The following is a 26,895-nucleotide window of genomic DNA, read 5'->3' on the forward strand; positions in this document are numbered from 1 at the left end:
GAGGATGCCAGGAGAACGCTACCTGTCCCAATGCATCGTGCCAACTGTAAATTTCGATGGTGGAGGAATAATGGTCTGGGGCTGTTTTTCATGGTTCGGGCTAGGTCCCTTAGTTACAGTGAAGGGAAATCTTAACGCTTTAGCATACAATGACATTCTAGATGATTCTGTGCTTCTAACTTTGTGGCAACAGTTTGGGGAAGGCCCTTTCCTGTTTCAGCATGACAATGCCCCAGCGCACAAAGCGATACAGAAAAGTTTTTTCGAGATCGGCGTGGAAGAACTTGACTGTCCTGCTCAGAGCCCTGACCTCAACCGCATCAAACACCTTTGGGATGAATTGGAACGCTCAACTGCGAGTCAGGCCTAGTCGCCCAACAGCAGTGTCCAATCTCACTGATGCTCTTGTGATTGAATGGAAGCAAGTCCCCACAGCAATGTTCCAACATCTAGTGCAAAGCCTTCCCATAATAGTGCAGGCTGTTATGGCAGCAAAGGGGGGAACCAAATTCATATTAATGCCCATGATTTTGAAATGAGATGTCCACATACCTTTGGACATGAATTGTAGAAATTATTTGTTAAGGCAGGAAATAATTGTTGTTAAGTTGTATTGAATACAATTGGGAATACATGTCACATCAAGAGACGACATCTGACTATTCATGTAACTCACGAACAGTGTTACTTTAAGAACAGGTTTCTAGAAATGCTTTCAGAGAGAAAGAAACCTGACATGACAGTGTGAACAAAATGTTATAGTGATTTATTAAAGGTTCTAAAAGGTATAGCAGTTCCATTTTTTCACAGAATAATAAATTGCAGTTATATAAAGTGCATTTATGAAATTCCAAACACAGTATAAACAAATGACCTGTATCTAATAATATTCAAAGATATATCACAACACTTATGCAGAAAATAGACCATCTGGAGTCCAGATTGATAACATAGAGTATATTTTTGCAGGGTGGCAGTACATGTCAGTAGCATAGCTATATCATACACAAGTGTATCTTGCTCCAGTCATATTATACTAATAATACATTATTCAATGACAGAAGTGGAAATGGGGCTGAGAATTATCTTTACATGAAATCTGCTAGATGGCAAGGACTTGAACTGAATGAATTTGATGTCTACATTATCTTAATTGGCTGTATTGCGATGACATCAAATTCACACATTCACATGGTAATGAGAGTCAGACTGTGTCTTCCGCAGTTTTTGCCTCATCAAATGCTCTCAACCTGTCGTTGCTGGCTTCTTTGGCAGCATTGTCCTTGTTGGACTCTTCTTCTTTTTCCTCCAGATCAGCCTTCCTTTCCTCCTCCTTTTTCTCTTTGTGCAACAACCGGTAGTTGATACCCATCCCCACGAACAGGAACACACTGGCAATAATAAGGATCACACCACAGCTCTGGTAGGTGTATTGGTAGTCGTTGTAAATGTCTTTGAATTTACCTGTGGAAAAACAAAAGATTCATTCTAAATTGTATCAGAAGTTAATAGTCTTTACTTTTCATAAAAAATGAACCAGTTAGATGATTGTGTCTTTATATAGAAACAAGGTGCTTAACTAAACTACAAATACATGTACTTGTGCACATACTCACCTAGCAAAGGGGGTCCTAACAAGACAGGCCCACACTCCACGATGGTGACCAGTCCCACTGCACTGGAGAAGCGCTGGGTTCCCACCAGGTCCATGAGTGTCTCAAACAGCACCGCACTCAGCCAGCCGAAGGCAAAGCCAAAGAAGATGGCGTAGATAACAAAGCCTGTGTAGTCCACGGAGATGGGGGCCAGGATGTGGCACACGCCATTCAATAGCACAGAGCAGGCAAAGAAGTACTGCACCCTGGGTCGTATCCACTTGGTATTGGCCACAATGCCCATGGAGGGCCGGGCCACCATGTCCACAAAGGCCAGAACAGACAGCAGGAAGGCTGCCTTCTCTTTGGGGATGTCCCTGCTCTTGGCGAAGTTACTAAGGAACACCAGTGGGGAGAAGAGACCAAAGAACATGATGACGTTACCCATGAGGTAGAGCACAAAGCCCCGGTGTTTGAACAGCGAGAGGTCAATAAAAGTGTTGCACTTCTGCCCACATGTCATACTCTCTTTGGCAACATCTTCACTTTTCAAGGAAGACTGTGGTTTGGTTTCGATGGGTCTCATGAGAGAGCCAGCCACGCAGCAGTTGAACAGCAGGCCTCCCAGGATCAGGAAGCTGCCCCTCCAACCAAACTGGTCAAATAACCAACTGTTGAGAGGGGCCAGGGTGGACAGGAACACCGGGCTGCCTGCCATGGCGATTCCATTGGCGATGGGCCGCTTATGGTAGAAGTACTTCCCAATCATAGTAAGGGCTGGGTTCAGATTGAATGCCAGTCCCAAACCTGTTGAAATACATTTATAACAGTTCAATACATATTTATGTTTAGTGATTTCCCATTGGTTTTAGTCTAGACACAGGATACTAGAGTGGTGATAGAGTTCCTAAAGAGTTCCCTAGAGGGCGATAAAGGTCCTTAACAGAAAAAACGAATTGTGATCATAAATGAAAGAGGCCTACCTCTGACAATGGTTGAAACAGTACTCGTACTTAAGTAAAAGTAAAGATAACTTAACCTCGGATCTGACCCTTTTTTCAATTTTCACCTAAAATGACATACCCAAATCTAACTGCCTGTAGCTCAGGACATGCATATTCTTGATACCATTTGAAAGAAAACACATGAAGTTTGTGGAAATGTGAAATTAATGTGGGAGAATATAACACATTAGACCAATCCTGTAGAGGTTAGAAAATGACTCAAGTAAAAGTCACCCAGCAAAACACAACTTGAGTAAAAGACTCAAATATCTGGTTTTAAATGTACTTAAGAACGGTGGTGGAAAAAGTACTCAATTGTCATAAAAGTAAAACATAAAAGGAAATGCTTATACATCAAGTTCAAACTAGAAAGCACCATTCTTTCTTTCTTTTCTTCTTTCTTTTATTTACGGACGGCCAGTGGCACACTCCAACACTCAGACATAAAAAAGTATTTATGTTTACTGAGTCTGCCAGATTAGAAGCAGTAGGGATGACAACGCGTTATATTGATAATTGTGTGAATTGGACCATATTGTTGTCCTGTCGGAGCAAGTATTTTTGGGTGTGAGGGAAAATGTATGGGAGTAAAAAGTACATATTGTCTTTAGGAATGTAGTTGTCAAAAAATATAAATAGTAAAGTACAGATACCCCACATATCTACCTAAATTGTACTTCAAAGTATTTTTGACTTAGTTACTTTAGATCACTGACCTCCGACCACTCCCACACAGAAGTACAGTCCTTCCACTGAGTTACAGAAGGAGGCAGATATCAGTCCACACCCAGACAGTAATCCTCCACACATCATGACTGGACGACTCCCATACTTATTAACCAGGATACTGCTGATAGGACCTGAGACAAACACACACACACATCACACATGACAAATGCAATACCAAACAGTCAAGATGGTTCACGTGTTGGGAAAAGTTACATTAGGCAACTATGCCCAAGCAAAACTGACTATACCATTATGACTATTGAAATCAAATGTTGATGACCTTTATAGGATGGCATTCCTTTCTCTTTATTATTATTTATGCACATGGTTTTAAATATGTTCATAGAGAATATTCCTTTCTTTATTCAAAACGTGAAAAGGGGAAAGTGTATCATAAGAAAAGCCAGATAACTTGAGAGAGATGTTATATTTGACCACTAGAGTTCCCCATAGCCACAGTTCTGAGAAACACCGGAGCAGCCAGAGAATCAACACAACTTGTGCAATGATTTCTCTCACTGCAGCACTGCAGCAATTTCTCTGGTCTAGCGACTGTTCGCAATGCAATCTCACACAAAACAAGACAATCACAATGAAATTGTTGAGGTGTCACTGCGGCTTGTGTGCTCCTAACGTAGGTGCTGAGAATGACAAAAGAAGACGTCTCTAAAGAGCCCTTCAGAACAAGGCTACTGTAAAATCCTGCTTCATTCTGCTCTGTGGGTGATCGTGTGTGTGCAGGATGATGTGTGTGTGTGTAAGAGAGAGGTTTTGTATAGGTAAAAAAAAGTTGAAAGTACTTGAACACAGGATACAATTAGGACTGAAACCATAAAGTACATTGCATTTTATGTCCACTGTCTCCAAGCAGCATACTTAGCACAACATAAAAACAGCAGAGTAGGCTACACTTAATGCGTCCACATGCTTCCCAGACAAAACAGTTTGTGCATAAAATATGACGACATTTGGTGACATTTTCGTTCATTTTGGACTTTGGTAAGGGTTTTGTTGGCTGTTTTGGAACACAACATTTTTTCTCAAGCAAAGGTCTTTTAAGGGAGTATGCAAGCACACTTTTCGGTTTGCCTAGCCGACATCAGCTAGCCACCAGCCGCACTGAAACACGGTGACTCCTTCAGGCAGACTCATTCCATATGGGTATCCTACCATAAGTCCCATGTAATAGCAAATACTATCCCTTCATTTTGAAAGATGGGAACAATACATTGAAAGGGAAATTACTTTGTCCCACCCATTGTACCACCCATTGTACCACCAATGTCTGAATATACAGTTCATTGTCTATTGCTGTGACTTGATAAACATACTCCACATTTTTCTAATCAATGATGGCCTCAGGTTCACCCCACAGTCTACTACTGCAGTACATGCCCTATTATCTTCCCTACTGGAAACATTGGAGGCTGTTCACAAGATCATCATTTTGTTATTGTCTTAGACTGCAATATATTCATTCCATTAAGGTGTGGCTGAATCTGAGGTTTTGGCAACACCAATTCAAGGTAACTACGGATTATAAACTGAGCCTAACCACAGCTCGCTCACTACACTATGTGAACATATGCCTACTCTCTGTCTGCATGCCCACCCCCTGTCTGGCTTACAACAACAGGGCCGAAATGAAGGCGAAGATCGACGTGGAAGATGCTTCAGCCTCCCTGCCAAATCTCGGCACCACTGAAGGAACCTAAATAGAATGTGACGGTTTTTATTTAGAGGTTGTCCAGACTCATTTGCCAGCTCGGAACACGACAAAGGCTTCTTAGATTCTAATGCAGGCAAGGCTAAACTCCAACAAAGAGCCTGTCCCCGCCCTTTTCAAAGATGAGCTGGTGAGGGGGGGGTAGCCTTTGACCAAACCATTCATGGATGACACACAAATACTATTCAATAAATTGTTATGGCGACTTACAGTTAAATAAGGCAAGCAACACAAGCCATTTTCTGTTGTGCAAGAACGCCTATCAAAAATGTTACATGTCTGGATTGCCACTGCTTGGTCTTTGGGAGTCTAGGCAGGTTACTGTTAAGTACTTCAAGACAATTGTAAAAAAAAGGTTTTTCTAAAGACAATTGATACAATGACTCATTGACTCATTGAACTACAATCTAGAAGAACACATATTGTGTGCCGTGTACCGTTGGACATCACCCCCACTTTAAGGCTTGCCAGGACTGGGTCGTAGACGTCATTAGGGTCTGAGTTTGACAGGGCCTATGTATTCTGGTCCTGTACAGGGGTTAGAGGTAAGCCCACACAGTAATGTGTTCCTCATCATGCACAGGCAGTGATGTGTCCAGAACCTAGCTAACAGGCAACCTACTCAGAGCTCAGAGAGGGAGAACTGGAATCTACTGGGAACCATCTGAGACAATCTTACTGCATGACCCGGTGACCTGGCTTTCACCCATGCAGCTCCTGAATGTGTGCCTGAGCTAGGTGTTATCTTTTGAAGGAATGTACTGCTGAACAATAAATAGCAGTGATTCACTGATCTGGTGGGGGGCCAGCCACAGCAGCTTTGTACTTCAGTAAGTTAGTGACTGCTTATCTGTCTGAGTGGAATATACTTACACACATGATGCCGGTCGCTTATATACTAAATTAGGATTATGGTTCCGAAATCATTCAAGAATTCATAAAGTGCTGCTATTACTGAAGCTTGACCTACTATACTGTGTATGTAGTTTGTACTACTACACATGAAACATACCGGCACTAATCCTCTCATGAGTTCAGTGTTTTGGTAATTACTCGTACAGTTGTTTATCTTACACGTTATTCTAAACAGGCACTACTAGTAAGCCGGCTGAAAGCGCTGGCACTTTGTGCAGTTAATAACAATGTTTAGTAACTTTTATGAGACAACACCACGCCAGTTTATCTCCCCTCCTGGAGAGAAAACAGACAATGCCGACAACGCTTTGCTATCTTACGCCAGACCTCGTCTTGAGGGACAAGGAGCATGAGAAGGAGAGTCCCTCTGATTGCTGTTCTGTGTGTGTGTGTGTTGAATGTCATGCAGATGAAAAGAGGCGTATCACCGGTTCACGCGGCAGACCTGTTTAACATCACCCAGCATTTGATTCACCCCAGTCCCCGCTGGTACAGGAAGCCAGACCAACCGACACACTCACAGTGGTCTGCCTGACTTTCATGTTGGCCATTTCATGTCCTCAGCCTCAGATGTCACCTGGGACAACATTGACGTGATCAGAGCATTAACAAGCACACTGGGAAGAGGGGAACCACATCCACAGAGAATCAGGAGACAGCTACCGTTGCACTGTTAAATACGATGCTTCTGAAGAGTAAAAGCATTCCCATTTCGTTCAATTTCAAAGACAGTGGTTTGATTCAGGCCTCGCCGTCTCGTTTTGGACAATACATTTCATCTTGATGTGATGCCCAGTGACCTCGCGCCACATAGTCAATGGGTGGGAAACTATGGGAGCTCTGTGTGACTGAAGAAAAGAAGGTGCATGAACGGTCTACTGAGCAAAAGGTAGAGTGTATTTTTCAATCGCATTCACACTGAAAGGTATACAGAGAATACGGAGGCCTAATATAGGCTTCCAGATTACATTCATGTTACAAGGAGCAGTCAGAGCATGAAGGACGACGGTAGACATTTTCTAAGTTGTTGTCGTATCTATCATTCACATTTTTTTGCATCAAATTAAATATCTAAAAGAAAACCGAGTTGAAGTTTCCAAAGTCTCAAACGCCATCTTGAGAGCTTGTAGGAGGATATAGTGCGACACGACGAGCTAAAAGGTGTCAGTAGCACTTAAAACTGATCATCACCATTCCCTTCATGGGATGACCAAGCTTTAGTAGGACACTATTGGGGTGTTCAGCAGCTGTTATTACTGATGACAATATCAATGTGGCTAATGTGCTCTTAGGCAGCGGTTACACGCTGCCAACAACAGGCCTGGGTTGAAGTAGCGTTTGTTTTCTATAAAATATTTTAGCTCTGCTTGATTGAGTTACGCCTGGCGCAATGGAACCAATTCAATGGTCTCTTGGTCCGTTCCCTGCCAAGGCTCAATCAAAAGCTCAATGTATTGGAAAGAAAGCAAATACCCTTTGAACCCAGGTCTGTTACACAATGCTCCACTACTCACTCTGGCTGTGCATCTTACAGCTCACTTCTGCCACACACTATCTCATCACACTAGCTCTTCCTACTGGGAAATTAACACATTCCGTTTGCAATTCTAATATGTTCCATGGCATGTAAAATGTGTAATGTATTTAGGAAAAACAAAAAAATGCACCCCATTCTTGCTTTTCAGGCATTTGTGAAAGTAAAGATGGCTGGAGTACACATTTAACATGTTAGAATTTAATTTGTGTGAAAAAAAACGTTATTGTGTTATTACTTTATATCCAAAACGTTTTTTTTTATTAACATGTACATTTCTGGGAGTGGTGTACTATTCCATCTTCCAGCTCACCTCCAGCATACATGACTGCCAGCATGATGGAGGAGATCCAGGACACCTGGCTGCTGGAGCAGTCGAAGATGACCTCGATCTCCTTGAAGAAGACAGTGATGGACTTGGGAAAGGCAAAGGAGAAGCCGATGGAGATGAAGGCTCCCGCCACCACCGCCCAGCCCCAGCCCCCCTCTGGAGGTGTGTACCCCTGGGGTCCTCCAGTGGCAGGCGGCATGGCTGCTGCTCACCAAGCTCCTCTGCACAGGACACTACACAGCAATGGGCACCTGTTGGAGAAAGATGAATAAAGCTTTCAGAAACATGTCATCGTTTAAACAAAGCTAGAACTGTATGTTTTATTATATTTTTTTTTATGAATGAAACTATGTTAATATAATAATATATGCCATTTAGCTGACGCTTTTATCCAAAGCGACTTACAAGTCATGTGTGCATACATTCTACGTATGGGTGGTCCCGGGAATCGAACCCACTACCCTGGCGTTACAAGCGCCATGCTCTACCAACTGAGCCACAGAAGGACCACATGTTAAAAACAATGTTTCACAAAGTGAACATGAACATTAATCACAAAAGTAAATATGTATGTTCAAGGAAGACTTGTTCTTTACTGTTAAGGTCAGATCAATTAAAATATAACTTCATTTGTCACATGCTTCGGAAATAACAGGTGCAGACTAACAGTGAAATGCTTACTTTACGGGCCCTTCTCAACAATGCAGAGAGAAAGAAAATAGAGAAATAATAGAAAAGTTCATTAAACACTTGGCAATTTTTTTTGTTGCCGTGCTGATGACATCTATATCGGTCCACTAAATCAGGACTAGTAAAGGCACAGTCCACTACTTTTGTGATAAAAATTGTAAAAAAGCAAAATGTATTTGAGTGTTTACCAGCATTTGTAACGTGAGTCTGATAATTATCTGTACAAAACAGTTAATCTGATAATAGTTGTGGAATATAAAATATTCTTGCTTAGTCTAACTGAAATGGTCTCTTCATTTATTTTCCATAGATGCTTTTATTCAGAGCAACTTACCATAGTGAGTGCTTACATTTTCATACTTTTTTTGTACTGGTCCCCCATGGGAATTGAACCCACAACCATAGCATTGCAAGCAGAATGCTCTACCAAGTGAGCCACATCCTCACCTCACAGCATTACAAACCACTTGATGTCTCAATTACTGTATTGTGTTTTTCTTCATGGTTATGAAAAGTCTACAGGTACAAACCCAGATGACCAATCTATATACAATACAGTAGTGCACATTTACATTAAGTGGTTTGTAAGGATGGTAAAACTAATACTGCACAAAAAGTGGTTGTTGCCCGTAACTTTGCACCTTTTTGATGTTTGAGGACAGGGACTTGTTCATTCTGGATTCCATTAGAATGACATTCACAGAGAATGGGACAGGGCGACAACTCTTACAATTACAACTATTGAATCCTGAAAGATACTGTTCTTAATTATACAACTACCTTTTTTTAAATACTAGTAAAGGCCCAGTGCACTACTTTTGGGAACAATTTTTCCTGCAGCATCGTCAAAACTATCATTTTGAAATCATGGATGGTCAGTCCTTGCCTCCATAGTTCCGTCTATGAATTTGATAGAGGTGACATTTCTCCAGCCCCAACCCTCGGCTTCTTACCAAAACAGGGTTTGGGGAGTACGCTTTCTTATTGGTTTACCTGCTGGTTGCCAACTTTCGATAGTTTAAACTTTAGGCCATTTGCATGATTATTTCTTGCCAGTGTATGAAACGCAGAATCCATAACTTCATCCTCCGGGATTTCACAAGTAAATGGATGAATTTGATTTGCCATAAAGAAGCATCCTAAAAAGCCCAATATTGACTGTGTGGGTGGCATTTCTGGAGCTGCTTTTTTACACCTCCTGTAATTCCAGCCGTCCATTATACTCCCACGACTCCTCACTTCTGAGCTGCTGAGTACAGGCCCATCTCCAGAGTCACATGGCTTATTGTATTGTTTACACTGGGGAGCCCATCCGCAGTGCAAATGGATCAAACCGTGAACATGTGTTATATTTAGCTTCCTCCAAAGCCAAGGCTTTCATAAAGAGGGTGATGATTTAGAGCTTCTGCATGTTCGGCGGAGAGGACTCTTGATCTAAACAAAGTGACGGCCCTTTGTGGTGGTGAAAACAACATGGGATTAGCAGTTTGGTGTACGGTGCAGCGGTGCCTCGGCATGGACCATATCTTTCCAGAGTTTTGAGAAACTGTGACGCCAAGCTGAGAGGTTGAGCTGGGGGGGGTGATAGGATTGCACTGATTGAATGCTGAAGTCTGGAGGAAAGTGGGGTGTTTTTTGTTTTGTTTTTCAAAAGCCCATTATTTCCTCCTAACACTGTCCAGACAGAGCTTTGATGCAAAGGTAATATAACGAGTCAATGACCGACAGTGGGCTTTATGTATGGCAGCCTCTGAGTGTCTCGTTTGAACACAAAACAAAATTTCAGGGTGAGACTATGTCTTATACAGAAACCCGTTAATGTCGGCTACGACATATTGCATGTTGGACAGTGTAACAGGAATTTCCAGGTAAACAAAAAGGAGAGCAGCCGTTGATAATATATATATATATGCCATTTAGCAGACGCTTTTATCCAAAGCGACTTACAGTCATGTGTGCATACATTCTACGTATGGGTGGTCCTGGGGATTGAACCCACTACCCTGGCGTTACAAGCGCCATGCTCTACCAACTGAGCTACAGAAGGACATAATATCAATCAAAGAGCTGTCTGTTTATTTTTTTAATTTAATTTTTACAATTTGCAGAGTGAGAATTTAACCTAGATATAGGGAAGGTTAAGGTTGTACAACTGAATGCGTTCAACTGAAAAGGCTGCCATTGGAGTCTCTTAAAGTCATTCACAGTGCCATGCCGGTTTACAACGTTCCTTTGTTAGCGGCTGTAGAGAGAGAAAGGAAAAATAAGACGCCGTTTCCCTATTAACTTCAACTAAACCAGGCCATTTAGTTATATTGCACAGGAGTTTGTATATATCCAAAGTGCACTTATCAGGAGTGGACTGCACTGTTTAATAGGTGTGAGAATGCAATGTACGGGGTGTCCTATTACAGCCGTCACTTCCTGCCCTGGGAACAAAGGTCAGCAAAAAAGACATGTCTCTATCTGAAAATAGTCTTTACACTTTCAACAGGCAGTCTCTCATTTCTTACATGTTTGTGCTAGAGCACAGGGTACGCCGCGTACATTTTGTACATTCTGTGCATGGGGTCAGGGAGTTCATTGAGTCTCACACAAACAACACCGTGTAATAATATTCTGTTTAAATCCATGAATGGAGGAGAAAATCAGGACAAAGACAATAACGTATATTAACGATTTATAAACCCATCAAGGTTATGAATAATGAAATAAACAAGGGCGGCACTCAAGAAGACTGAAAACTTTGCAGACTCTTGAGTTGAAAACTCAATTTGATCCTGCTTTCTAGGTTTACCATGTGCAGACAGCATGCATGGAGGATGAAATATGAGTCAGGGGAACAGGGGGAAAGGAGAATGGCCCCCTCATTGGCTTAAGTTCTGTAATAAGCAGCCAGAGTGGGAGGCCTGACAGTGCCACTTGAGATGGAATATGCTGCTTCAAACGTGCCAGCGGCACATGTGCTCGGCACTACAGGGTATTAGCTGTGCCACAACAAGGTCTATGTCTTATCTTATACAAGGTTCAATCCCTAGCAGACATCTTGTCACTTCAGAGAGGCGCACAAGCCCGGGGATCAGAAGCCCCAGGACTTTAAGCGAACATGGCCCCCCAAATGGATGTGTGACTAACAGAAACTAATGTGGATCAGGTCAGGACAAAAGTTGGGTTGTTGGACCAATATTATGTTATTTCAGTATGCTCTTCTAAAGCCTACGATACAAGCAGTGGGATTTAGGTTGAAGGCTTGGTAGGAATGAGTTGGAGAGTTCAGGTCCTGGCCTATGGTTTTGTAGTAGGCGATCCCCATTGACTTCCATTGCAGCCATGCCTCAAACATCCTCCTCAATACTATAACGACCCCAAAGTGAGCCATCGTGATCATGACCATCTGTCAATGCTTTTCAGGGCATGAAGAATGAAAGAAATTGCCATGTTTTTTTCTCGCACCCGTCACTCACATAACAACCTGACATACTGTGTGTGTCACATCAAACGTATAAGTGAGATGCCCCTTTCTTTTCCCATGTCGACAAATCGACATCTCAGAGCTAATGCAGATGGATGTATGGGTTGCGTCTTACCTTGCCAGCAGATCTTTCTAAATCCAGATGAGCTCTGCAGGCTGAGATGGGGAGCTCTCACCGAGGCACTTCAGCGCAGGACAGACTGCATACTATACTATATCCTAAGTGGATCTGTGGAAGAAGCAGAGACCTCTTTCTGGTCCAGAAAGTCAGAGAGACAGTCCCACACTATAATTCATACTTCAGAGTCAGCATAAGGGCTAGTCTGTGAAGTGGAAGGGAAGTGGACAAAAGTTTGGTTCATTCAGTGGCCAGATCAAACAGCTGGGCCGGCCAAGGCACTAGAGTGCGAACTGGTGAGGTCAGTCCAGCCAGCCAGCCTCTTATTGGTTGTTTGAAGAGTAGAGCCGTGCCCCTGAAATGTTTTCCCCTCCTCCTTGTCATGTGTCTCCACTCCAGCCCACACCAACTGCAGTACTGACCCTACAGGAGACATCTAACAGTGGGATACACACTAAAGTCTGGGCTTAAAAATCGAATTAAATGTATTGGTCACATACACATATTTAAACAGATGTTATTGCAGTTGTGGCAAAATGCTTGTGTTCCTAGCTCCAACAGTGCAGCAGTTTCTAACAATTCACAACAATACACACAAATCTAAAAGTAAAAGAATGGAATTAAGAAATGTATAGATATTAGGGTGATCAATGTCGGATAGGCATGAACTAAATACAGTAGAATAGAATATATCTGTACATACACCTTAGCCAAGTACATTTAAACTCAGTTTTTCACAATTTCTGACATTTAATCCTAGTAAAGATTCCCTGTCTTAGGTCAGTTAGGATGACCACTTTATTTTAAGAATGTGAAATGTCAGAATAATAACTGAGAGAATGATTAATTTCAGCTTTTATTTCTTTCATCACGTTCCCAGTGGGTCAGAAGTTTACATACACTCAATTCGTATTTGGTAGCATTGCCTTTAAATTGTTTAACTTGGGTCAAACGTTTTGGGTAGCCTTCCACAAGCTTCCCACAACAAGTTGGGTGAATGTTGGCCCATTCCTCCTGATAGAGCTGGTGTATGTAGCCTCGTGGGGTGGCATGGTAGCCTAGTGGTTAGAGCGTTGGACGAGCAACCGGAAGGTTACAAGTTCAAACCCCTGAGCTGACAAGGTACAAATCTCTCATTCTGACCCTGAACAGACAGTTAACCCACTGTTCCTAGACCATCATTGAAAATAACAATTTGTTCATAACTGACTTGCCTAGATAAAGAAAAAACTGAGTCAGGTTTGTAGGCCTCCTTGCTCACACAGACTTTTTCAGTTCTGCCCACATATTTTCTATAGGATTGAGGTCAGGGCTTTGTGATGGCCACTCCACTACCTTGACTTTGTTGTCTTTAAGCCATTTCAACTTTGGAAGTATGCTTGGGGTCATTGTCTATTTGGAAGACCCAAGCTTTAACTTCCTGACTGATGTCTTGAGATGTTGCTTCACTATATCCACGTAAATGTCCTCCCTCATGATGCCATATATTTTGCGAAGTGCACCTGTCCCTCCTGCAGCAAAGCACCCCCACAAGATGTGCTTCATGGTTGGGATGGTGTTCTTCAGCTTGCAAGCCTCCCCCTTTTTCCACCAAACATAATGATGGTCATTTTGGCCAAACAGTTCTATTTTTGTTTCATCAGACAGGAGGACATTTCTCCAAAAAGTACGATCTTTGTCCCCATGTGCAGTTGCAAATCATAGTCTGGCTTTTTATTGTGGTTTCGGAGCAGTGGCTTCTTCCTTGCTGAGCGGCCTTTCAGGTTATGTCGACATAGGACTCGTTTTACTGTGGCTACAGATACTTTTGTGCCTGTTTCCTCCAGCATCTTCACAAGGTCCTGGCTGATTTCTTTTAAATTTCCCATGATGTTAAGCAAAGAGGCACTGAGTTTGAAGGTAGGCCTCGAAATACATCCGCAGGTACACCTCCAATTGACTCAAATGATGTCAATTAGCCTATCAGAAGCTTCTAAAGCTCAATATATCCACATAATTGTCCTCCATCATGATGCCGTCTATTTTGGGAAGTGCACCAGACCCTCCTGCAGCAAAGCACCCCCACAACATGATGCTTCCATCCTTGTGCTTCATGGTTGGGATGGCGTTCTTCTGCTTGCAAACGTCCCCCTTTGTCCTCCAAACATAATGATGGTTATTATGGCCAAACATTTGTATTTTTGTTTCATCAGACCAGAGGACATTTCTCCAAAAATTACGATCTTTGTCCCCATGTGCAGTTGCAAACCGTAGTCTGACTTTTTTAATGGCGGTTTATATATATAATATATATATATATAACTCAGCAAAAAAATAATCATCCTCTCACTGTCAACTGCATTTATTTTCAGCAAACTTAACCTGTCTAAATATTTGTATGAACATAGCAAGATTCAACAACTGAGACATAAACTGACATAACAAGAGATATAAACAAGTTCCACATACATTTGACTAACAGAAATGGAATAATGTGTCCCTGAACAAATGGGGGGTGTCTCTTTAGTGTCCTAAGTTTTCATAACTGTGACCTTAATTGACTACCGCCTGTACGCTGTTAGTGTCTTAACGACCGTTCCACAGGAGCATGTTCATTAATTGTTTATGGTTCATTGAAGCATGGGAAACAGTGTTTAAACCCTTTACAATGAAGATCTGTGAAGTTATTTGGATTTTTACGAATTACCTTTGGAAGACAGGGTCCTGAAAAAGGGACATTTCTTTTTTTGCTTGTATATTGTATATTTATATTGTATTATACAGGGCATATTTGGAAAAGAGACCTACGCCTCCCTGTTAAATTAAAGGTTAAATAAAAATACATATATAGGATATCGAGAGTCAGAGGAGTCAGACAACTTTCTCCCTCACAAGCAACTTGTTTTGCTCACTTCTGTCCTCATAGAAAATAATGTCAGAAATCATTCTGATCACTTCAGAGATTAGCTTCAGGCGAGGCCTTAGTCCAACTCCCTCAGGTGGTTTTTTTTATTTTTTTTTAACCTTTATTTAACCAGGCAAGTCAGTTAAGAACACATTCTTATTTTCAATGACGGCCTGAGAACAGTGGGTTAACTGCCTGTTCAGGGGCAGAACGAGAGATTTTGTACCTTGTCAGCTCGGGGGTTTGAACTCACAACCTTGCGGTTGCTAGTCCAACGCTCTAACCACTAGGCTACGCTGCCGCCCTCTATGCTCAGGGCCTGGGAAAGGAAACATCTCCGAGCACTGCAGGAGGTTAAACAAAAACAGAGCACTAGTGTATTGTAATCAGCACTGATTGCTTGTAGGAAACCACCAAGTGACATCATAGCACTGACTGCTATTGAACAGCAACCTTTGGTCCTAAGGTTAATTTCATTGTCCCGCCCCTCATTAGAATCTAATGAGGACTTCTGAGGCATTTCATAGGGAGGATGGAGGATGTGACTCTGTCTGCTCCACCCACTACACAACAGTTGCACAACTACCAGCCAGGTTATGAGCTATATAACATGTTCACAAAAAAATATGTCCTCCTATACATTTCAGTGAACAGTAGTTTTGCATATCATGGCTTTGGGGCAATTCTTTCTACTAAGTAATTCAGGTAATACCGTATTGCATAATTAATCCTTCCCATAATATTTTTCTTCACTTCCAGTCAGGGCCATTTCTTCCTATCTGCTCTGCTCTCTTTTTGAAAATAAATATTTTACCATTGCCAATGTGGTATAATAGATTAAACCACCACATCATCACAGGGTGCTCTCCTCTTGCTCGCTCTCTGAGAAGATACATTGTTTCAGGCTGTTATCATGCATGCAGCACCTTTTGTACATGCAGTGTGGATCACAATGAGCCATGCCTTATTGGCCCTGCTTATCAGTCCAATCATACACTCACAATAGCCACCACTAACCTGTACCCCTGCCCACTGACTTGGTACCGGTGCCCCCTGTATATAGCCTCGTTACTGTTATTCTTATTATGTTACTTGTTATTCTTATATTTTACTTTAGTCTATTTGGTAAATATTTTCTTAACTCTTCTTGAACTGCACTGTTGGTTCAAGACTTGTAAAGTAAGCATTTCATGGTAAGGTCTACACTTGTTGTATTCGGCGCATGTGACAAGTAAAGTTGGATTTGATTTGATTTAGTCAGCTACCAGCTCCCACTGACCACATCAAATCACATGTATTTATTAAGCCCTTTTTACATCAGTAGATGTTACAAAGTGGTCATACAGAAACCCATCCTAAAACCCCAAGCAGCAAGCAATGCAAATGTACTGTAGAAGTACGGTGGCTCGGAAAAACTCCCTAGAAGGACATGAACCGAGGATGAAATCGAGAGAGGAACCAGGCTCTTAGGGGTAGCCAGTCCTCTTCTGGTCGTGCCTGGGTGGAGATTAAAAGAGTACATGTGAGTGTAAAACTCTCCAATCTAATCATTATAATCATAGACTGTCCAATCAAAGGTGGATCTACACTCAGAGACAATGACATCATCCCTTCCCAGTTCAAGATGCAGTAACTGGATGTCTGTTGGCTATGTAGTGTTTTTCCTGGCCAAAGCGGTTAATCATTTTATTTATTTTATCTTTATTTAACTAGGCAAGTCAGTTAAGAACAAATTCTTATTTATAATGATGGCCTACCCCAGCCAAACCCTAACACGGACAACCCTGGGCCAGTTGCGCGTAGCCCTATGGGACTCCCATTCACGGCCAGTTGTGATACAGCCTGGAATCGAACCAAGGTCTGTAGTGACGTCTCTAGCACTGAGATACAGTGCCGTAGTCCGCTGCGTACTCGGGAGCCCACTGAGTGATTATTAGTTAATAGGAATAAAGAAGTTGACTACTAAATTTCACCTGGCTGCGGTAATCAAGGATGTTTTTTTTTTCTCCAACAACAGGCAGTATATAATAGTATCTGGCAAAGGGGAGTTGTATACAGACAACCCATAATGACAAAGAAGCAATAAAGGGGAATGGTTTACAGACAACCCTTAATGACAAAGAAGCAGTACACATACAAAATGTACAAGCAGATACTGGGAGGTTCCTATATGAGGGGTATCTTTCCAATTCCACCGTAAAACTGGAGAATATATTGAATGTATATAGCCTCCGGATCACATTTAGTGGGGTGTTCCTTATGTTACAAAGTGCATTAGTCTACTAGGGCAGTGTTTCCCAAGCCTGGTCCTCGAGTACCCCCAACAGTACATGTGTTCATTGTAGCACTGGACAAGAACACCTGATTCAACTTGTCAACTGATCATCAAGCCCTCCATGAGTTGAATGAGGTGTGTTGGTCCAGGGCTTCAACGAAAATGTATACTGTTGGAGGAACAGGGTTGGGAAACACTGTTAGGGGTGTTCCTTACTAAATGGTTTTCCTTCCACTTGATTCTAGAGTGTTTGTTGGGAAGTTCATTACCTTTAGAGGGGTGTTCCTTAACTTACGAAGTGCATTACTTTTCAACTTTCGATCGCAATCCTCGATTTTCCACAATACTTTACATTTTAAATGGCCCCATAATTATTTAAGTGGGCTTACTGTACATTTTAGAGGGATGCTTCTTATGTTCTAAAGTGCATTACCTTTAGAGGGGTGTTATTAACTCTTCCTCTTTTCCAAAATGTCAGTACTTGACATCCTGAAATGCAGACTATTCATCCTAGCCCAGACCTGGCTCTCTAATTGATATGTGTGAGAGAAGGAATTAGGACCCTCTGCCAAACACTAACAGTAGTGCACATGGTTTTATCTGTAGGATTACATCTGATTAACACAGCTATGTGAAAATAAGACCCTGCATTAGCCATTGACTTCCCAGGTCTGGATTTGCTAAGTTTCCCTATAGAATGATACGCTTCATGATAATAGGCTCTGGGGTTATTACCACGGCAGTTGACTTACTCCACCATCCTGCTGCTGCACTAAATGAATAAAAGAGAGTGTTGATTAAAAAGCCTCTGCCTGAACCACGGTGACAGGTCTCGCTAAACATACCAGTCCCTGGACAGGAGCATGACCACCCGTAGTGCAGCTACCGAGCAAAGATGATAACACTTAATGATATTTCATGAATAACCATGCAACAAGCGGGACTTGTATACTATATACAGTTACCGTGCTTTTACACCTGCATTGTTTGCTGTTTGGGGTTTTAGGCTGGGTTTCTGTACAGCACTTTGAGATATCAGCTGATGTACGAAGGGCTATATAAATAAATTTGATTTGATTTGATTTGATTTGAGTTACTGCTTGTCGAACATCTCATTACCAAATCATGGGCATTAATATGGAGTTGGTCCACCCTTTGCTGCTATAACAGCCTCCACTCTTCAGTTGGTGTTGGATCTTGGAACATTGCTAGAGGACTTGCTTCCGTTCAGCAACAAGCATTAGTGAGGTCGGAAACTGATATTGGGCGATTAAGCCTGGCTCGCAGTCGGCGTTCAAATTCATCCTGTCACGCCCTGATCTGTTTCACCTGTCCTTGTGCTTGTCTCTACTCCCACCCAGGTGTCGCCCATCTTCCCCATTATCCCCTGTGTATTTATACCTGTGTTTTCTGTTTGTCTGTTGCCAGTTCGTCTTGTTTGTCAAGCTTACCAGCGTTTGTCCTGTCAGCTCCTGGTTTTTCCCAGCCTCTCTATTGATGTCCTCCGTGACATCTTGAACTGGATCGTCTTTGTCTTCGTCTACATTGATAACATCCTCGTCTTCTCCCGCTCCCATCAAGAACACGTGCTCCATGTCCGGCAGGTCCTTCAACGCCATCTGGAGAATCAGCTGTTTGTAAAGGTAGAGAAATGCGAGTTCCATCGCTCCACCATCCCCTTTCTGGGTTACATCATCTCTGTGGGAGTGTCACCCGGGAAGGTGAGAGCAGTGATGAATTAGCCTCAGCCTACGTCCAGGGTACAGCTGCAACGTTTTCTGGGGTACGCCAACTTCTATCACCGCTTTATCCGGGATTACAGTGCCCTGGCTTCCCCACTATCAGCACTCACCTCGCCCAAGGTTCCGTTCATGTGGTCCCCAGCTGCTGACCGGGCGTTCCCGGGACCTCATAACGCTTCACTACAGCTCCCATCCTGGTTCATCCTGACCCATCTCATCAGTTCGAGGTGGAGGCCGATGTTTCGGCTGTTGGAGTGGGGTCTGTCCTGTCCCAGCGTTCTGCCTTCGACCTCAAGCTACATCCCTGAGCCTTCTTCTCCCATTGCCTCAATGCCACAGAAAGGAACTACAAAGTGGGGAATCGTGAGCTTCTCATGGTGAAGATCATGATGGAGGCACTGGCTGGAGGAGGCGGAACATCCATTCATCACATGGACTGACCACAAGAACCTGGAGTATCTCCGCACAGCCAATTGCCTCAACTTCAGCAAGCCAGATGGGCCCTGCTGTTCACACGGTTCAACTTCTCCCTCTCATACCAGCCGGGATCAAAGAATGTCAAGCCAGATGTACTATCCCGCCGCTAAAGGCCCAGGACTACTACCCCCGGAATCCGAGGATTCCCGAGTTTTTCAGTCTCTCAGTCCCAGCTTTGATGCACCTGTACTGACCTTGCCTTCTGGATGACAGCGGGGTGAACAGGCAGTGGCTCAGGTGTTGTTAGGTGTCCTGGAGGGCAGTTGCGCCTTCTTCACCACACTGTCTGTGTGGACCATTTCAGTTTGTCCGTGATGTGTACTCCGATTAACTTAACTTTCCACCTTCTCCACTACTGTCCAGTCAATGTGGAAGAAGGGGTGCTTCCTCGGCTGTTTCCTAATGTCCATGATCACCTGTTTTGTTGACGTTGAGTGAGATTATTTAACTGACACCACACTCCGAGGGCCCTCACCTCCCTGTAGGCCGTCTCGCAATTGTTGGTAATACCACTTTAGTGTTGTCTGCAAACTTGATGATTGTGTTGGAAGCGTGCATGGCCACGCAGTCATGGGTGACCAGGTAGTACAGGAGAGGGCTGAGAATGCACCCTTTTGGGGCCCCAGTGTTGAGGATCAGCGGGGTGGGGATGCTTCCTACCTTCACCACCTGGTGGCAGCCCGTCAAGTCCAGGACCCAGTTTCTCCAGATTGGATAGGGCAGTGTAATGGCTATTGCATCGTCAGTGAACCTATTGAGGTGGTAAGCAAATTGGAGTGGGTCTAGGGTCAGGTAAGGTAGAGGTGACATGATCCTTGACTAGTCTCTCAAAGCACTTCATGATGACAGAAGTGAGTGCCAAAGGGCAAATAGCCATTTAGTTAAGTTACCTTGGCTTTCTTGGGAACAGGAACATTGGTGAGCATCTTGAAGCCTGTGGGGACAGCATACAGATACGGATTGATAGAATGTGTCCGTAAACACACCAGCTAGCTGGTCTGCGCATGCTCTGAGGAAGCAGCTAGGGATGCAATTTAGGCCGGCAGCCTTGCAAGGGTTAACAACTTTAAATGTTTTACTCACGTTTTCCACGGAGAAGGAGAGCCCACAGGCTTTGGTAGCGGGCCGTGTCAGTGGCAATGTATTGTCCTCAAAGCGAGCAAAGAAATGGTTTAATTTGTCTGGGAGCAAGACGTCGATGTCCGCTACGGGGCTGGTTTTCTTTTTGTAATACGTGACTGACTGTAGACCCTGCCATATCCGTCTTGTGTTTGAGCCATTGAATTGCGACTCTACTTTGTCTCTATACTGACGCTTTGCTTTGCTTGTTTGTTTGCCTTGCGGAGGGAATAGCTGCACTGTTGGTATTCAGTCATGAGTCCAGTCGCCTTGCCATGATTAAAAGCGCTGGTTCTCTCTTTCAGTTTTGCGCAGATTTTGCCATCAATCCAAAGTTCCTAGTTTGGAAAGGTTTTAATAGTCACAGCGAGTACGACATCTCCGATGCACTTGCTAATACACTCGCTCACCGAGTCAGAGTATATACATCAATGTTGTTGTCTGAGGCTATCCGGAACATATCCCAGTCCACGTGATTGACGCAACCTTGAAGCGTGGAATCCGAATGGTCAGACCAGCGTTGGATAGACCTGAGCACGGGCGTTTCCTGTTTTAGTTTCTGTCTAAATGCCGTGAGCAACAAAATGGAGTCATGATCAGATTTGCTGATCGCAGGGAGGGGGATGGCTTAATATGCATTCGGAAATTAGAGTAGCAATGATCTAGAATGCAACCAACTCGTGTCGTGCATTCAATATGCTGATAGAATTTAGGAAGTCTTGTTCTCAGGTTAGCTTTGTGAAAATCCCCAGCTACAATAAATGCAGCCTCAGGATGTAGGGTTTCCAGTGAAGTTCTTTCAGGGCCGACGAGGTATCTGCTTGGGGGGGATATACACAACTATGACTGTAATCGATGAGAATTCTCTTGGAAAATAATGTGGTCAGCATTTGATTGTAAGGAATTCTAGGTCAGGTGAACAAAAGGACTTGAGTTCCTGTATGTTGTTATGAGTAACGACTCATGGTGTAATCACAAGTCATACACCCCGCCCTTCTTCTTACCAGCGAGATGTTTGTTTCTGTCAGCGCGATGCATGAAGAAACCGGGTGGCTGTACCAACTCTGACAACATATCTTTAGTGAGCCATGTTTCCGTGAAACAGAGAATGTTACAATGTCTGTCTCTCTGGAAGGCAACTTGTGCCCTAATTTCATCCATCTTGTTATCTAGAGATTGGACATTGGCGAGTAATATGCTCGGAAGCAATGGATGGTGTGCTCGCCTCAGTAGGCCGCTCCGTCGGCCTCTCCTGCAGCGACTGAGTTGTTCTGGGTCGGCCACTGGGATAAGATCCCATGTCCAGTGTGGAGGTCCAAACAAAGGATTTGCTTCGGGAAAGACGTATTCCTGGTCGTCATGTTGGTAAGTTGACATTGCTTTTATATCCAATAGTTCTTCCCGGCTGTATGTAATAACACTTGAGATTTTCAATGTATGAAATCATACATAAAAAACAAAAAGCTGCATAGTTTCCTAAGGACCTGAAGCGAGGCGACCATCTCTGTCGCCGCCATCCTACACACATGGTGGCATCCTATGACGGTGCCACGTTGAAAGTCAATTAACTCTAAAGTAAGGCAACATTCTACTGCCAATGTTTGGCTGTGGAGATTGCATGGCTGTCTGCTCAATTTTATACACCTGTCAGCAATGGGTGTGACTGAAAAAGCCCAATCTACTAAATTGAAGGGGTGTCCACATACTTTTGTGTATATAGTGCATGTCCATAATCTTTCAAAATGCTAAAATCCAGTATGTCTAAATGTTGAAATCAGGTGTGAACCAGAACTGTAAATTGTTTTGCAGCAGTAAATTATATTATCATTCAACAAACACAAAGCATGATGAAATCAATGGAGGACACAAAGTTCAGAGGTTTGATGTGACAAGGCAATCCCCCAAAAATGTGTAACATTGTTCCTGAGGGGTTATCTAGAACATAATTAGCAACACTCTTCAATGTATAGTATCAGTCAAAGGTTTGGGCACACCTATTCATTCTACGTTGTATAATAATAGTGAAGACATCAAAACTATGAAATAACACATGTAGTAACAAAAAACTGATAAACAAATCAAAATATATTTGAGATTCTTCAAATAGCCACCCTTTTCCTTATTGATTGCTTTGCACACTCTTGGCATTCTCTCAACCTGGAATGCTTTTCCAACATTCTTGAAGGAGTTCCCACATATGTTGAGCACTTGTTGGCTGCCTTTCCTTCACTCTGCAGTCCAACTTATCCCAAACCAATCTCAATTAGATTGAGGTTGGGTGATTGTGGAGGCCAGGTCATCTGATGCAGCACGCCATCACTCTCCTTCTTGATCAAATAGCCCTTACACAGACTGGAGGAGTGTTGGGTCATTGTCCTGTTGAAAAACAAATGATAGTCTCACTGAGCGCAAACCAGATGGGATGGCATATCTCTGCAGAATGCTGTGGTAGCCATGCTGGTTAAGTGTGCCTTGAATTCTAAATAAATCACTGACAGTGTCACCAGCAAAGCACCATCACACCTCCTCCTCCGTGCTTCACAGTGGGAACCACACATGCAGAGATCATCCATTCACCTACTAGGTGTCTCACAAAGACACGGCAGTTGGAACCAAAAACCTCAAATTTGGACTCAGACGAAAGGACACATTTCCACTGGTCTAATGTCCATTGCTCGTGTTTCTTGGCCCAAGCAAGTCTCTTCTTCTAATTTGTCTTCTTTATTAGTGGTTTATTTGCAGCAATTCAACCACGAAGGCCTGATTCAAGCAGTCTCCTCTGAACAGTTGATGTTGAGATGTGTCTGTTACTTGAACTCTGTGAAGCATTTATTTGGGCTTAAATTTGAGGTGCAGTTACTCTGATGAATTTATTTTCTGCAGCAGAGGTAACTCTGGATTTTCCTTTCCTGTGGCGGTCCTCATGAGAGCCAGTTTCATCATAGCGCTTGATGGTTTTTGCAACTACACTTGAAGAAACGTTTAAAGTTCTTGACATTTTGAAGAATCTTGAAAAAGGAAGAAAGCCGCACACTGCGTTAAGATGGAATATTTTAATCTAATAACCAACATTGACAGACTAGCTGTCTTCATCAGGGTATACTTTGAAGAATCTCAAATATATTTTGATTTAACATCTGTTTACTACATGATTCCATGTGTTATTTCATAGTTTTGATGTCTACACTATTATTCTACAATGTAGAAAATAGTTCAAATAAAGAAGAACCCTGGAATGAGGTGGTGTGTCAACTTTTGACTGGTACTGTAGTTTCACGATTAATCCTATTTTTTGGGATGAACTTATCAAAATAGGTTTTATACATGTTTTCAGATTTTCACAGACCTTCACGCCACATAGCTGTGACTTTCCAAATGAAATATCAGCTGCAATTATTTTCTAGTGAGGGCTTCTCAGGTGAAAGAGGGGGTAGATTCTGTCTCTATCCTCAAAAGCCAATCAACCCACTGACAAATCATGAGACATATTTTCTACTTTACAAAAACTGACCACATAGCCTTGTTACACCCCCCTTCACACTCACCTGCCTCCTTCTGTGTTTGGGCTTTTATTTGCAGATTGGGGACAGGTGGAGCTGATTGGGTCGTTAAGGTGACAAGTTGCACCTGGGTTTGGGATCAACTAGAAGATAAAAGTTCCTTGTGCCCAGTCCAGGCTCTCTCTCTTCACAAGCACCATTTTATTTTTGTGATCTGGTTGATTATGGGTTTTGATTAGGTGCACCCTTCAACACTTACACACATTTTACCTTATGCATCTCCATCACACCCCTAACATGTCTCCTTCCACACTTCACAAGTTAGTTTTCCTTTGTAGTTATATACTTTTTTTTAGTTATTTAATACATATTCTTGCTTCTTAAATGCCAACATGTGGACTCCCTTGCTTGTCACCTTCTAAGAGCCAGGTTGTGACAACCTACACAATACACTTCAGTATACAGTGTCTGATACATTAATTCGGTCACACTTTTGTATCTGAGCATTCTTCTGCACTGCAGGAAATGCAGATGTGCTTTGTAATTAACATACATTTACTGAAAACCAACACAAGGTTATATAAACAGTACTGCACTTTTCATGTAGCTTACTTTTGGCCAGATAAGTCTAACCATCGATCAAGCAACATTCTGGACTAAACGTTCAAATCATGTTGCTGCAAGATGATTTTGCTGTGACAATATAGGTGAAATGAAGATCCTAAATCTGTATGATACAACATGGGTGAAAATGTGTTATACACACCCAGACACACACAAGGAGTATGAGATCTTCCACAAAGCTTTTCTCAACCAAGGATTCAGGCTAGTCACTAGGAGGCATTCCTCATTGTGGAGCAATACGGGACATGTAATGACGCTTTTACCATTGCAGGGCCACGCTGTGCTGTGCTGTGAATATCATGGTTCCTATTTCATTTCCATTGGCCCATGGCCCACTTTATTCCTGGAACCAAGCAGGATATTTAGCCCCGTTTCAAATCTGGTACTGACCTTGAACCAAGTAGCCCGGTGCATGGGGTAACAAATTATGTCATAGTGTTGCATATGTTGTTAATAGTCAAGCACGAGTATTAACAATATAGGAGAAGGCAAATCTGACTACGAACAGTACAGCCACAGATACAGTGCATTTGGAAAGTATTCAGACCCCTTGACTTTTTTCACATTTTATTATGTTACAGCCTTATTCTAAAATTGATTAAATTACATGTTTTCCTCATCCATCTACACACAATGCCGATATGGAGAGACAAATTGAAAAAACGTTTTCAGACATTTTTGCATATTTAAAAACAGATACCTTATTTACATAATTATTCAGAACCTTTGCTATGATCCTCGAAATTGATCTCAAGTGCATCCTGTTTCCATTAATCATCCTTGATATTTCTACAACTTGATTGGAGTCCACCTGTGGAAAATGTAATTGATTGAACATGATTTGGACCTACACCTTTGTACCTACACCTGTCTATATAAGGTCCCACAGTTACTTACACCTGTCTATATAAGGTCCCACAGTTGACAGTACATGTCAGAGTAAAAACCAAGCCACGGGGTCGAAAGGAATTGTCAGTAGAGCTCAAAGGCAGGATTGTGTCAAGGCACAGATCTGGGGAAGGGTACCGAAACAGTTCTGCAGCATTGAAGGTCCCCAAGAACACAGTGGCTTCCGTCAGTCTTAAATGGAAGAAGTTTGAAACCACCAAGACTCTTCCTAGAGCTGGCCGCCCGGCCAAACTGAGCAATTGGGGGAGAAGGGCCTTAGTCAGGGAGGTGATCAAGAACCCGATGGTCACTCAGACAGAGCTTCAGAGTTCCTCTGTGGAAATGGGAGAACCTTCCAGAAGGACAACCATATCTGCAGCACTCCAACAATCAGGCCTTTATGGTAGAGTGGCCAGCAGGAAGCAACTCCTCAGTAAAAGGCAGATGAAAGCCTCTCAGACCAAGGAAAAACTAAATTCTCTGGTCTGATGAAACCAAGATTTAACTCTGTCCTAAATGCCAAGCGTCACGTCTGGAGGAAACCTGGCAGTATCCAATTAGAGAGGCAGGGTATCCTAGTGGTTAGAGCATAGGACTAGTAATTGGAAGGTTGCAAGTTCAAATCCCCGAGCTGACAAGGTACAAATCTGTCGTTCTGCCCCTGAAAAGGCAGTTAACCCACTAGGCCATCATTGAAAATAAGAATTTGTTCTTAACTGACTTGCCTAGTTAAATAAAGGTATAAATAAATGGTGGCAGCATCATACTGTGGGGATGTTTTTCAAGGGCAGGGACTGGGATACTAGTCAGGATTGAAGGAAAGATGATTGCAGGAAAGTACAGCAATATCCTTGATGAAAACCTGCTCAGGAACTCAGACTGGGCTGGGCAACTCCAGCCCTCAGGTGCTTGATTGTCACACTTTTACTCCATCCGAGCATCCCTAGCAAACACAGCTGATTAATCAAACTGAATTCTAAACTGAAGATAGTGATTAGTTGATTATTGGAGTCAGGTGTGTTAGCTGGGGCTGAGGCAAAACTGTGACACCAATCAGGCCCCCGAGGACTGAAATTGCCAACCCTGTAGTAACAGGACAACGACCCTAAACACACAGCCGAGACAATTCAGGAGTGGCTATGGGACAAGTTTCTGAATATCCTTGAGTGGCCCAGCCAGAGCCCGGACTTGAACATGTCTGTAACTGCTGTTCCATGTGGGGTTAAGGTATCATGTGGACAGTGTGATTAAAGCAGAGCCACTACCATCTCT

General features: G+C 42.8%; 1 protein-coding gene across 1 annotated transcript; it reads right to left on the minus strand.

Moving 5' to 3' along the window:
- Positions 1–747: 747 nt before the first annotated feature.
- On the minus strand, positions 748–12,408 carry LOC118399970 (monocarboxylate transporter 1-like). Its single transcript, XM_035796250.2, has 5 exons — positions 12,112–12,408; positions 7,817–8,085; positions 3,316–3,459; positions 1,617–2,402; positions 748–1,464 (listed from the first exon to the last, which is right to left on the minus strand). Exons 2-5 carry the CDS (start codon positions 8,031–8,033, stop codon positions 1,205–1,207), a joined length of 1,407 nt encoding a protein of 468 aa, XP_035652143.1. The 5' UTR covers positions 8,034–8,085; positions 12,112–12,408; the 3' UTR covers positions 748–1,204.
- Positions 12,409–26,895: the final 14,487 nt, after the last annotated feature.

The sequence above is a fragment of the Oncorhynchus keta genome, chromosome 21 (assembly GCF_023373465.1).
Source record: "Oncorhynchus keta strain PuntledgeMale-10-30-2019 chromosome 21, Oket_V2, whole genome shotgun sequence".
NCBI classification, from domain to species: Eukaryota; Metazoa; Chordata; class Actinopteri; order Salmoniformes; family Salmonidae; genus Oncorhynchus; species Oncorhynchus keta.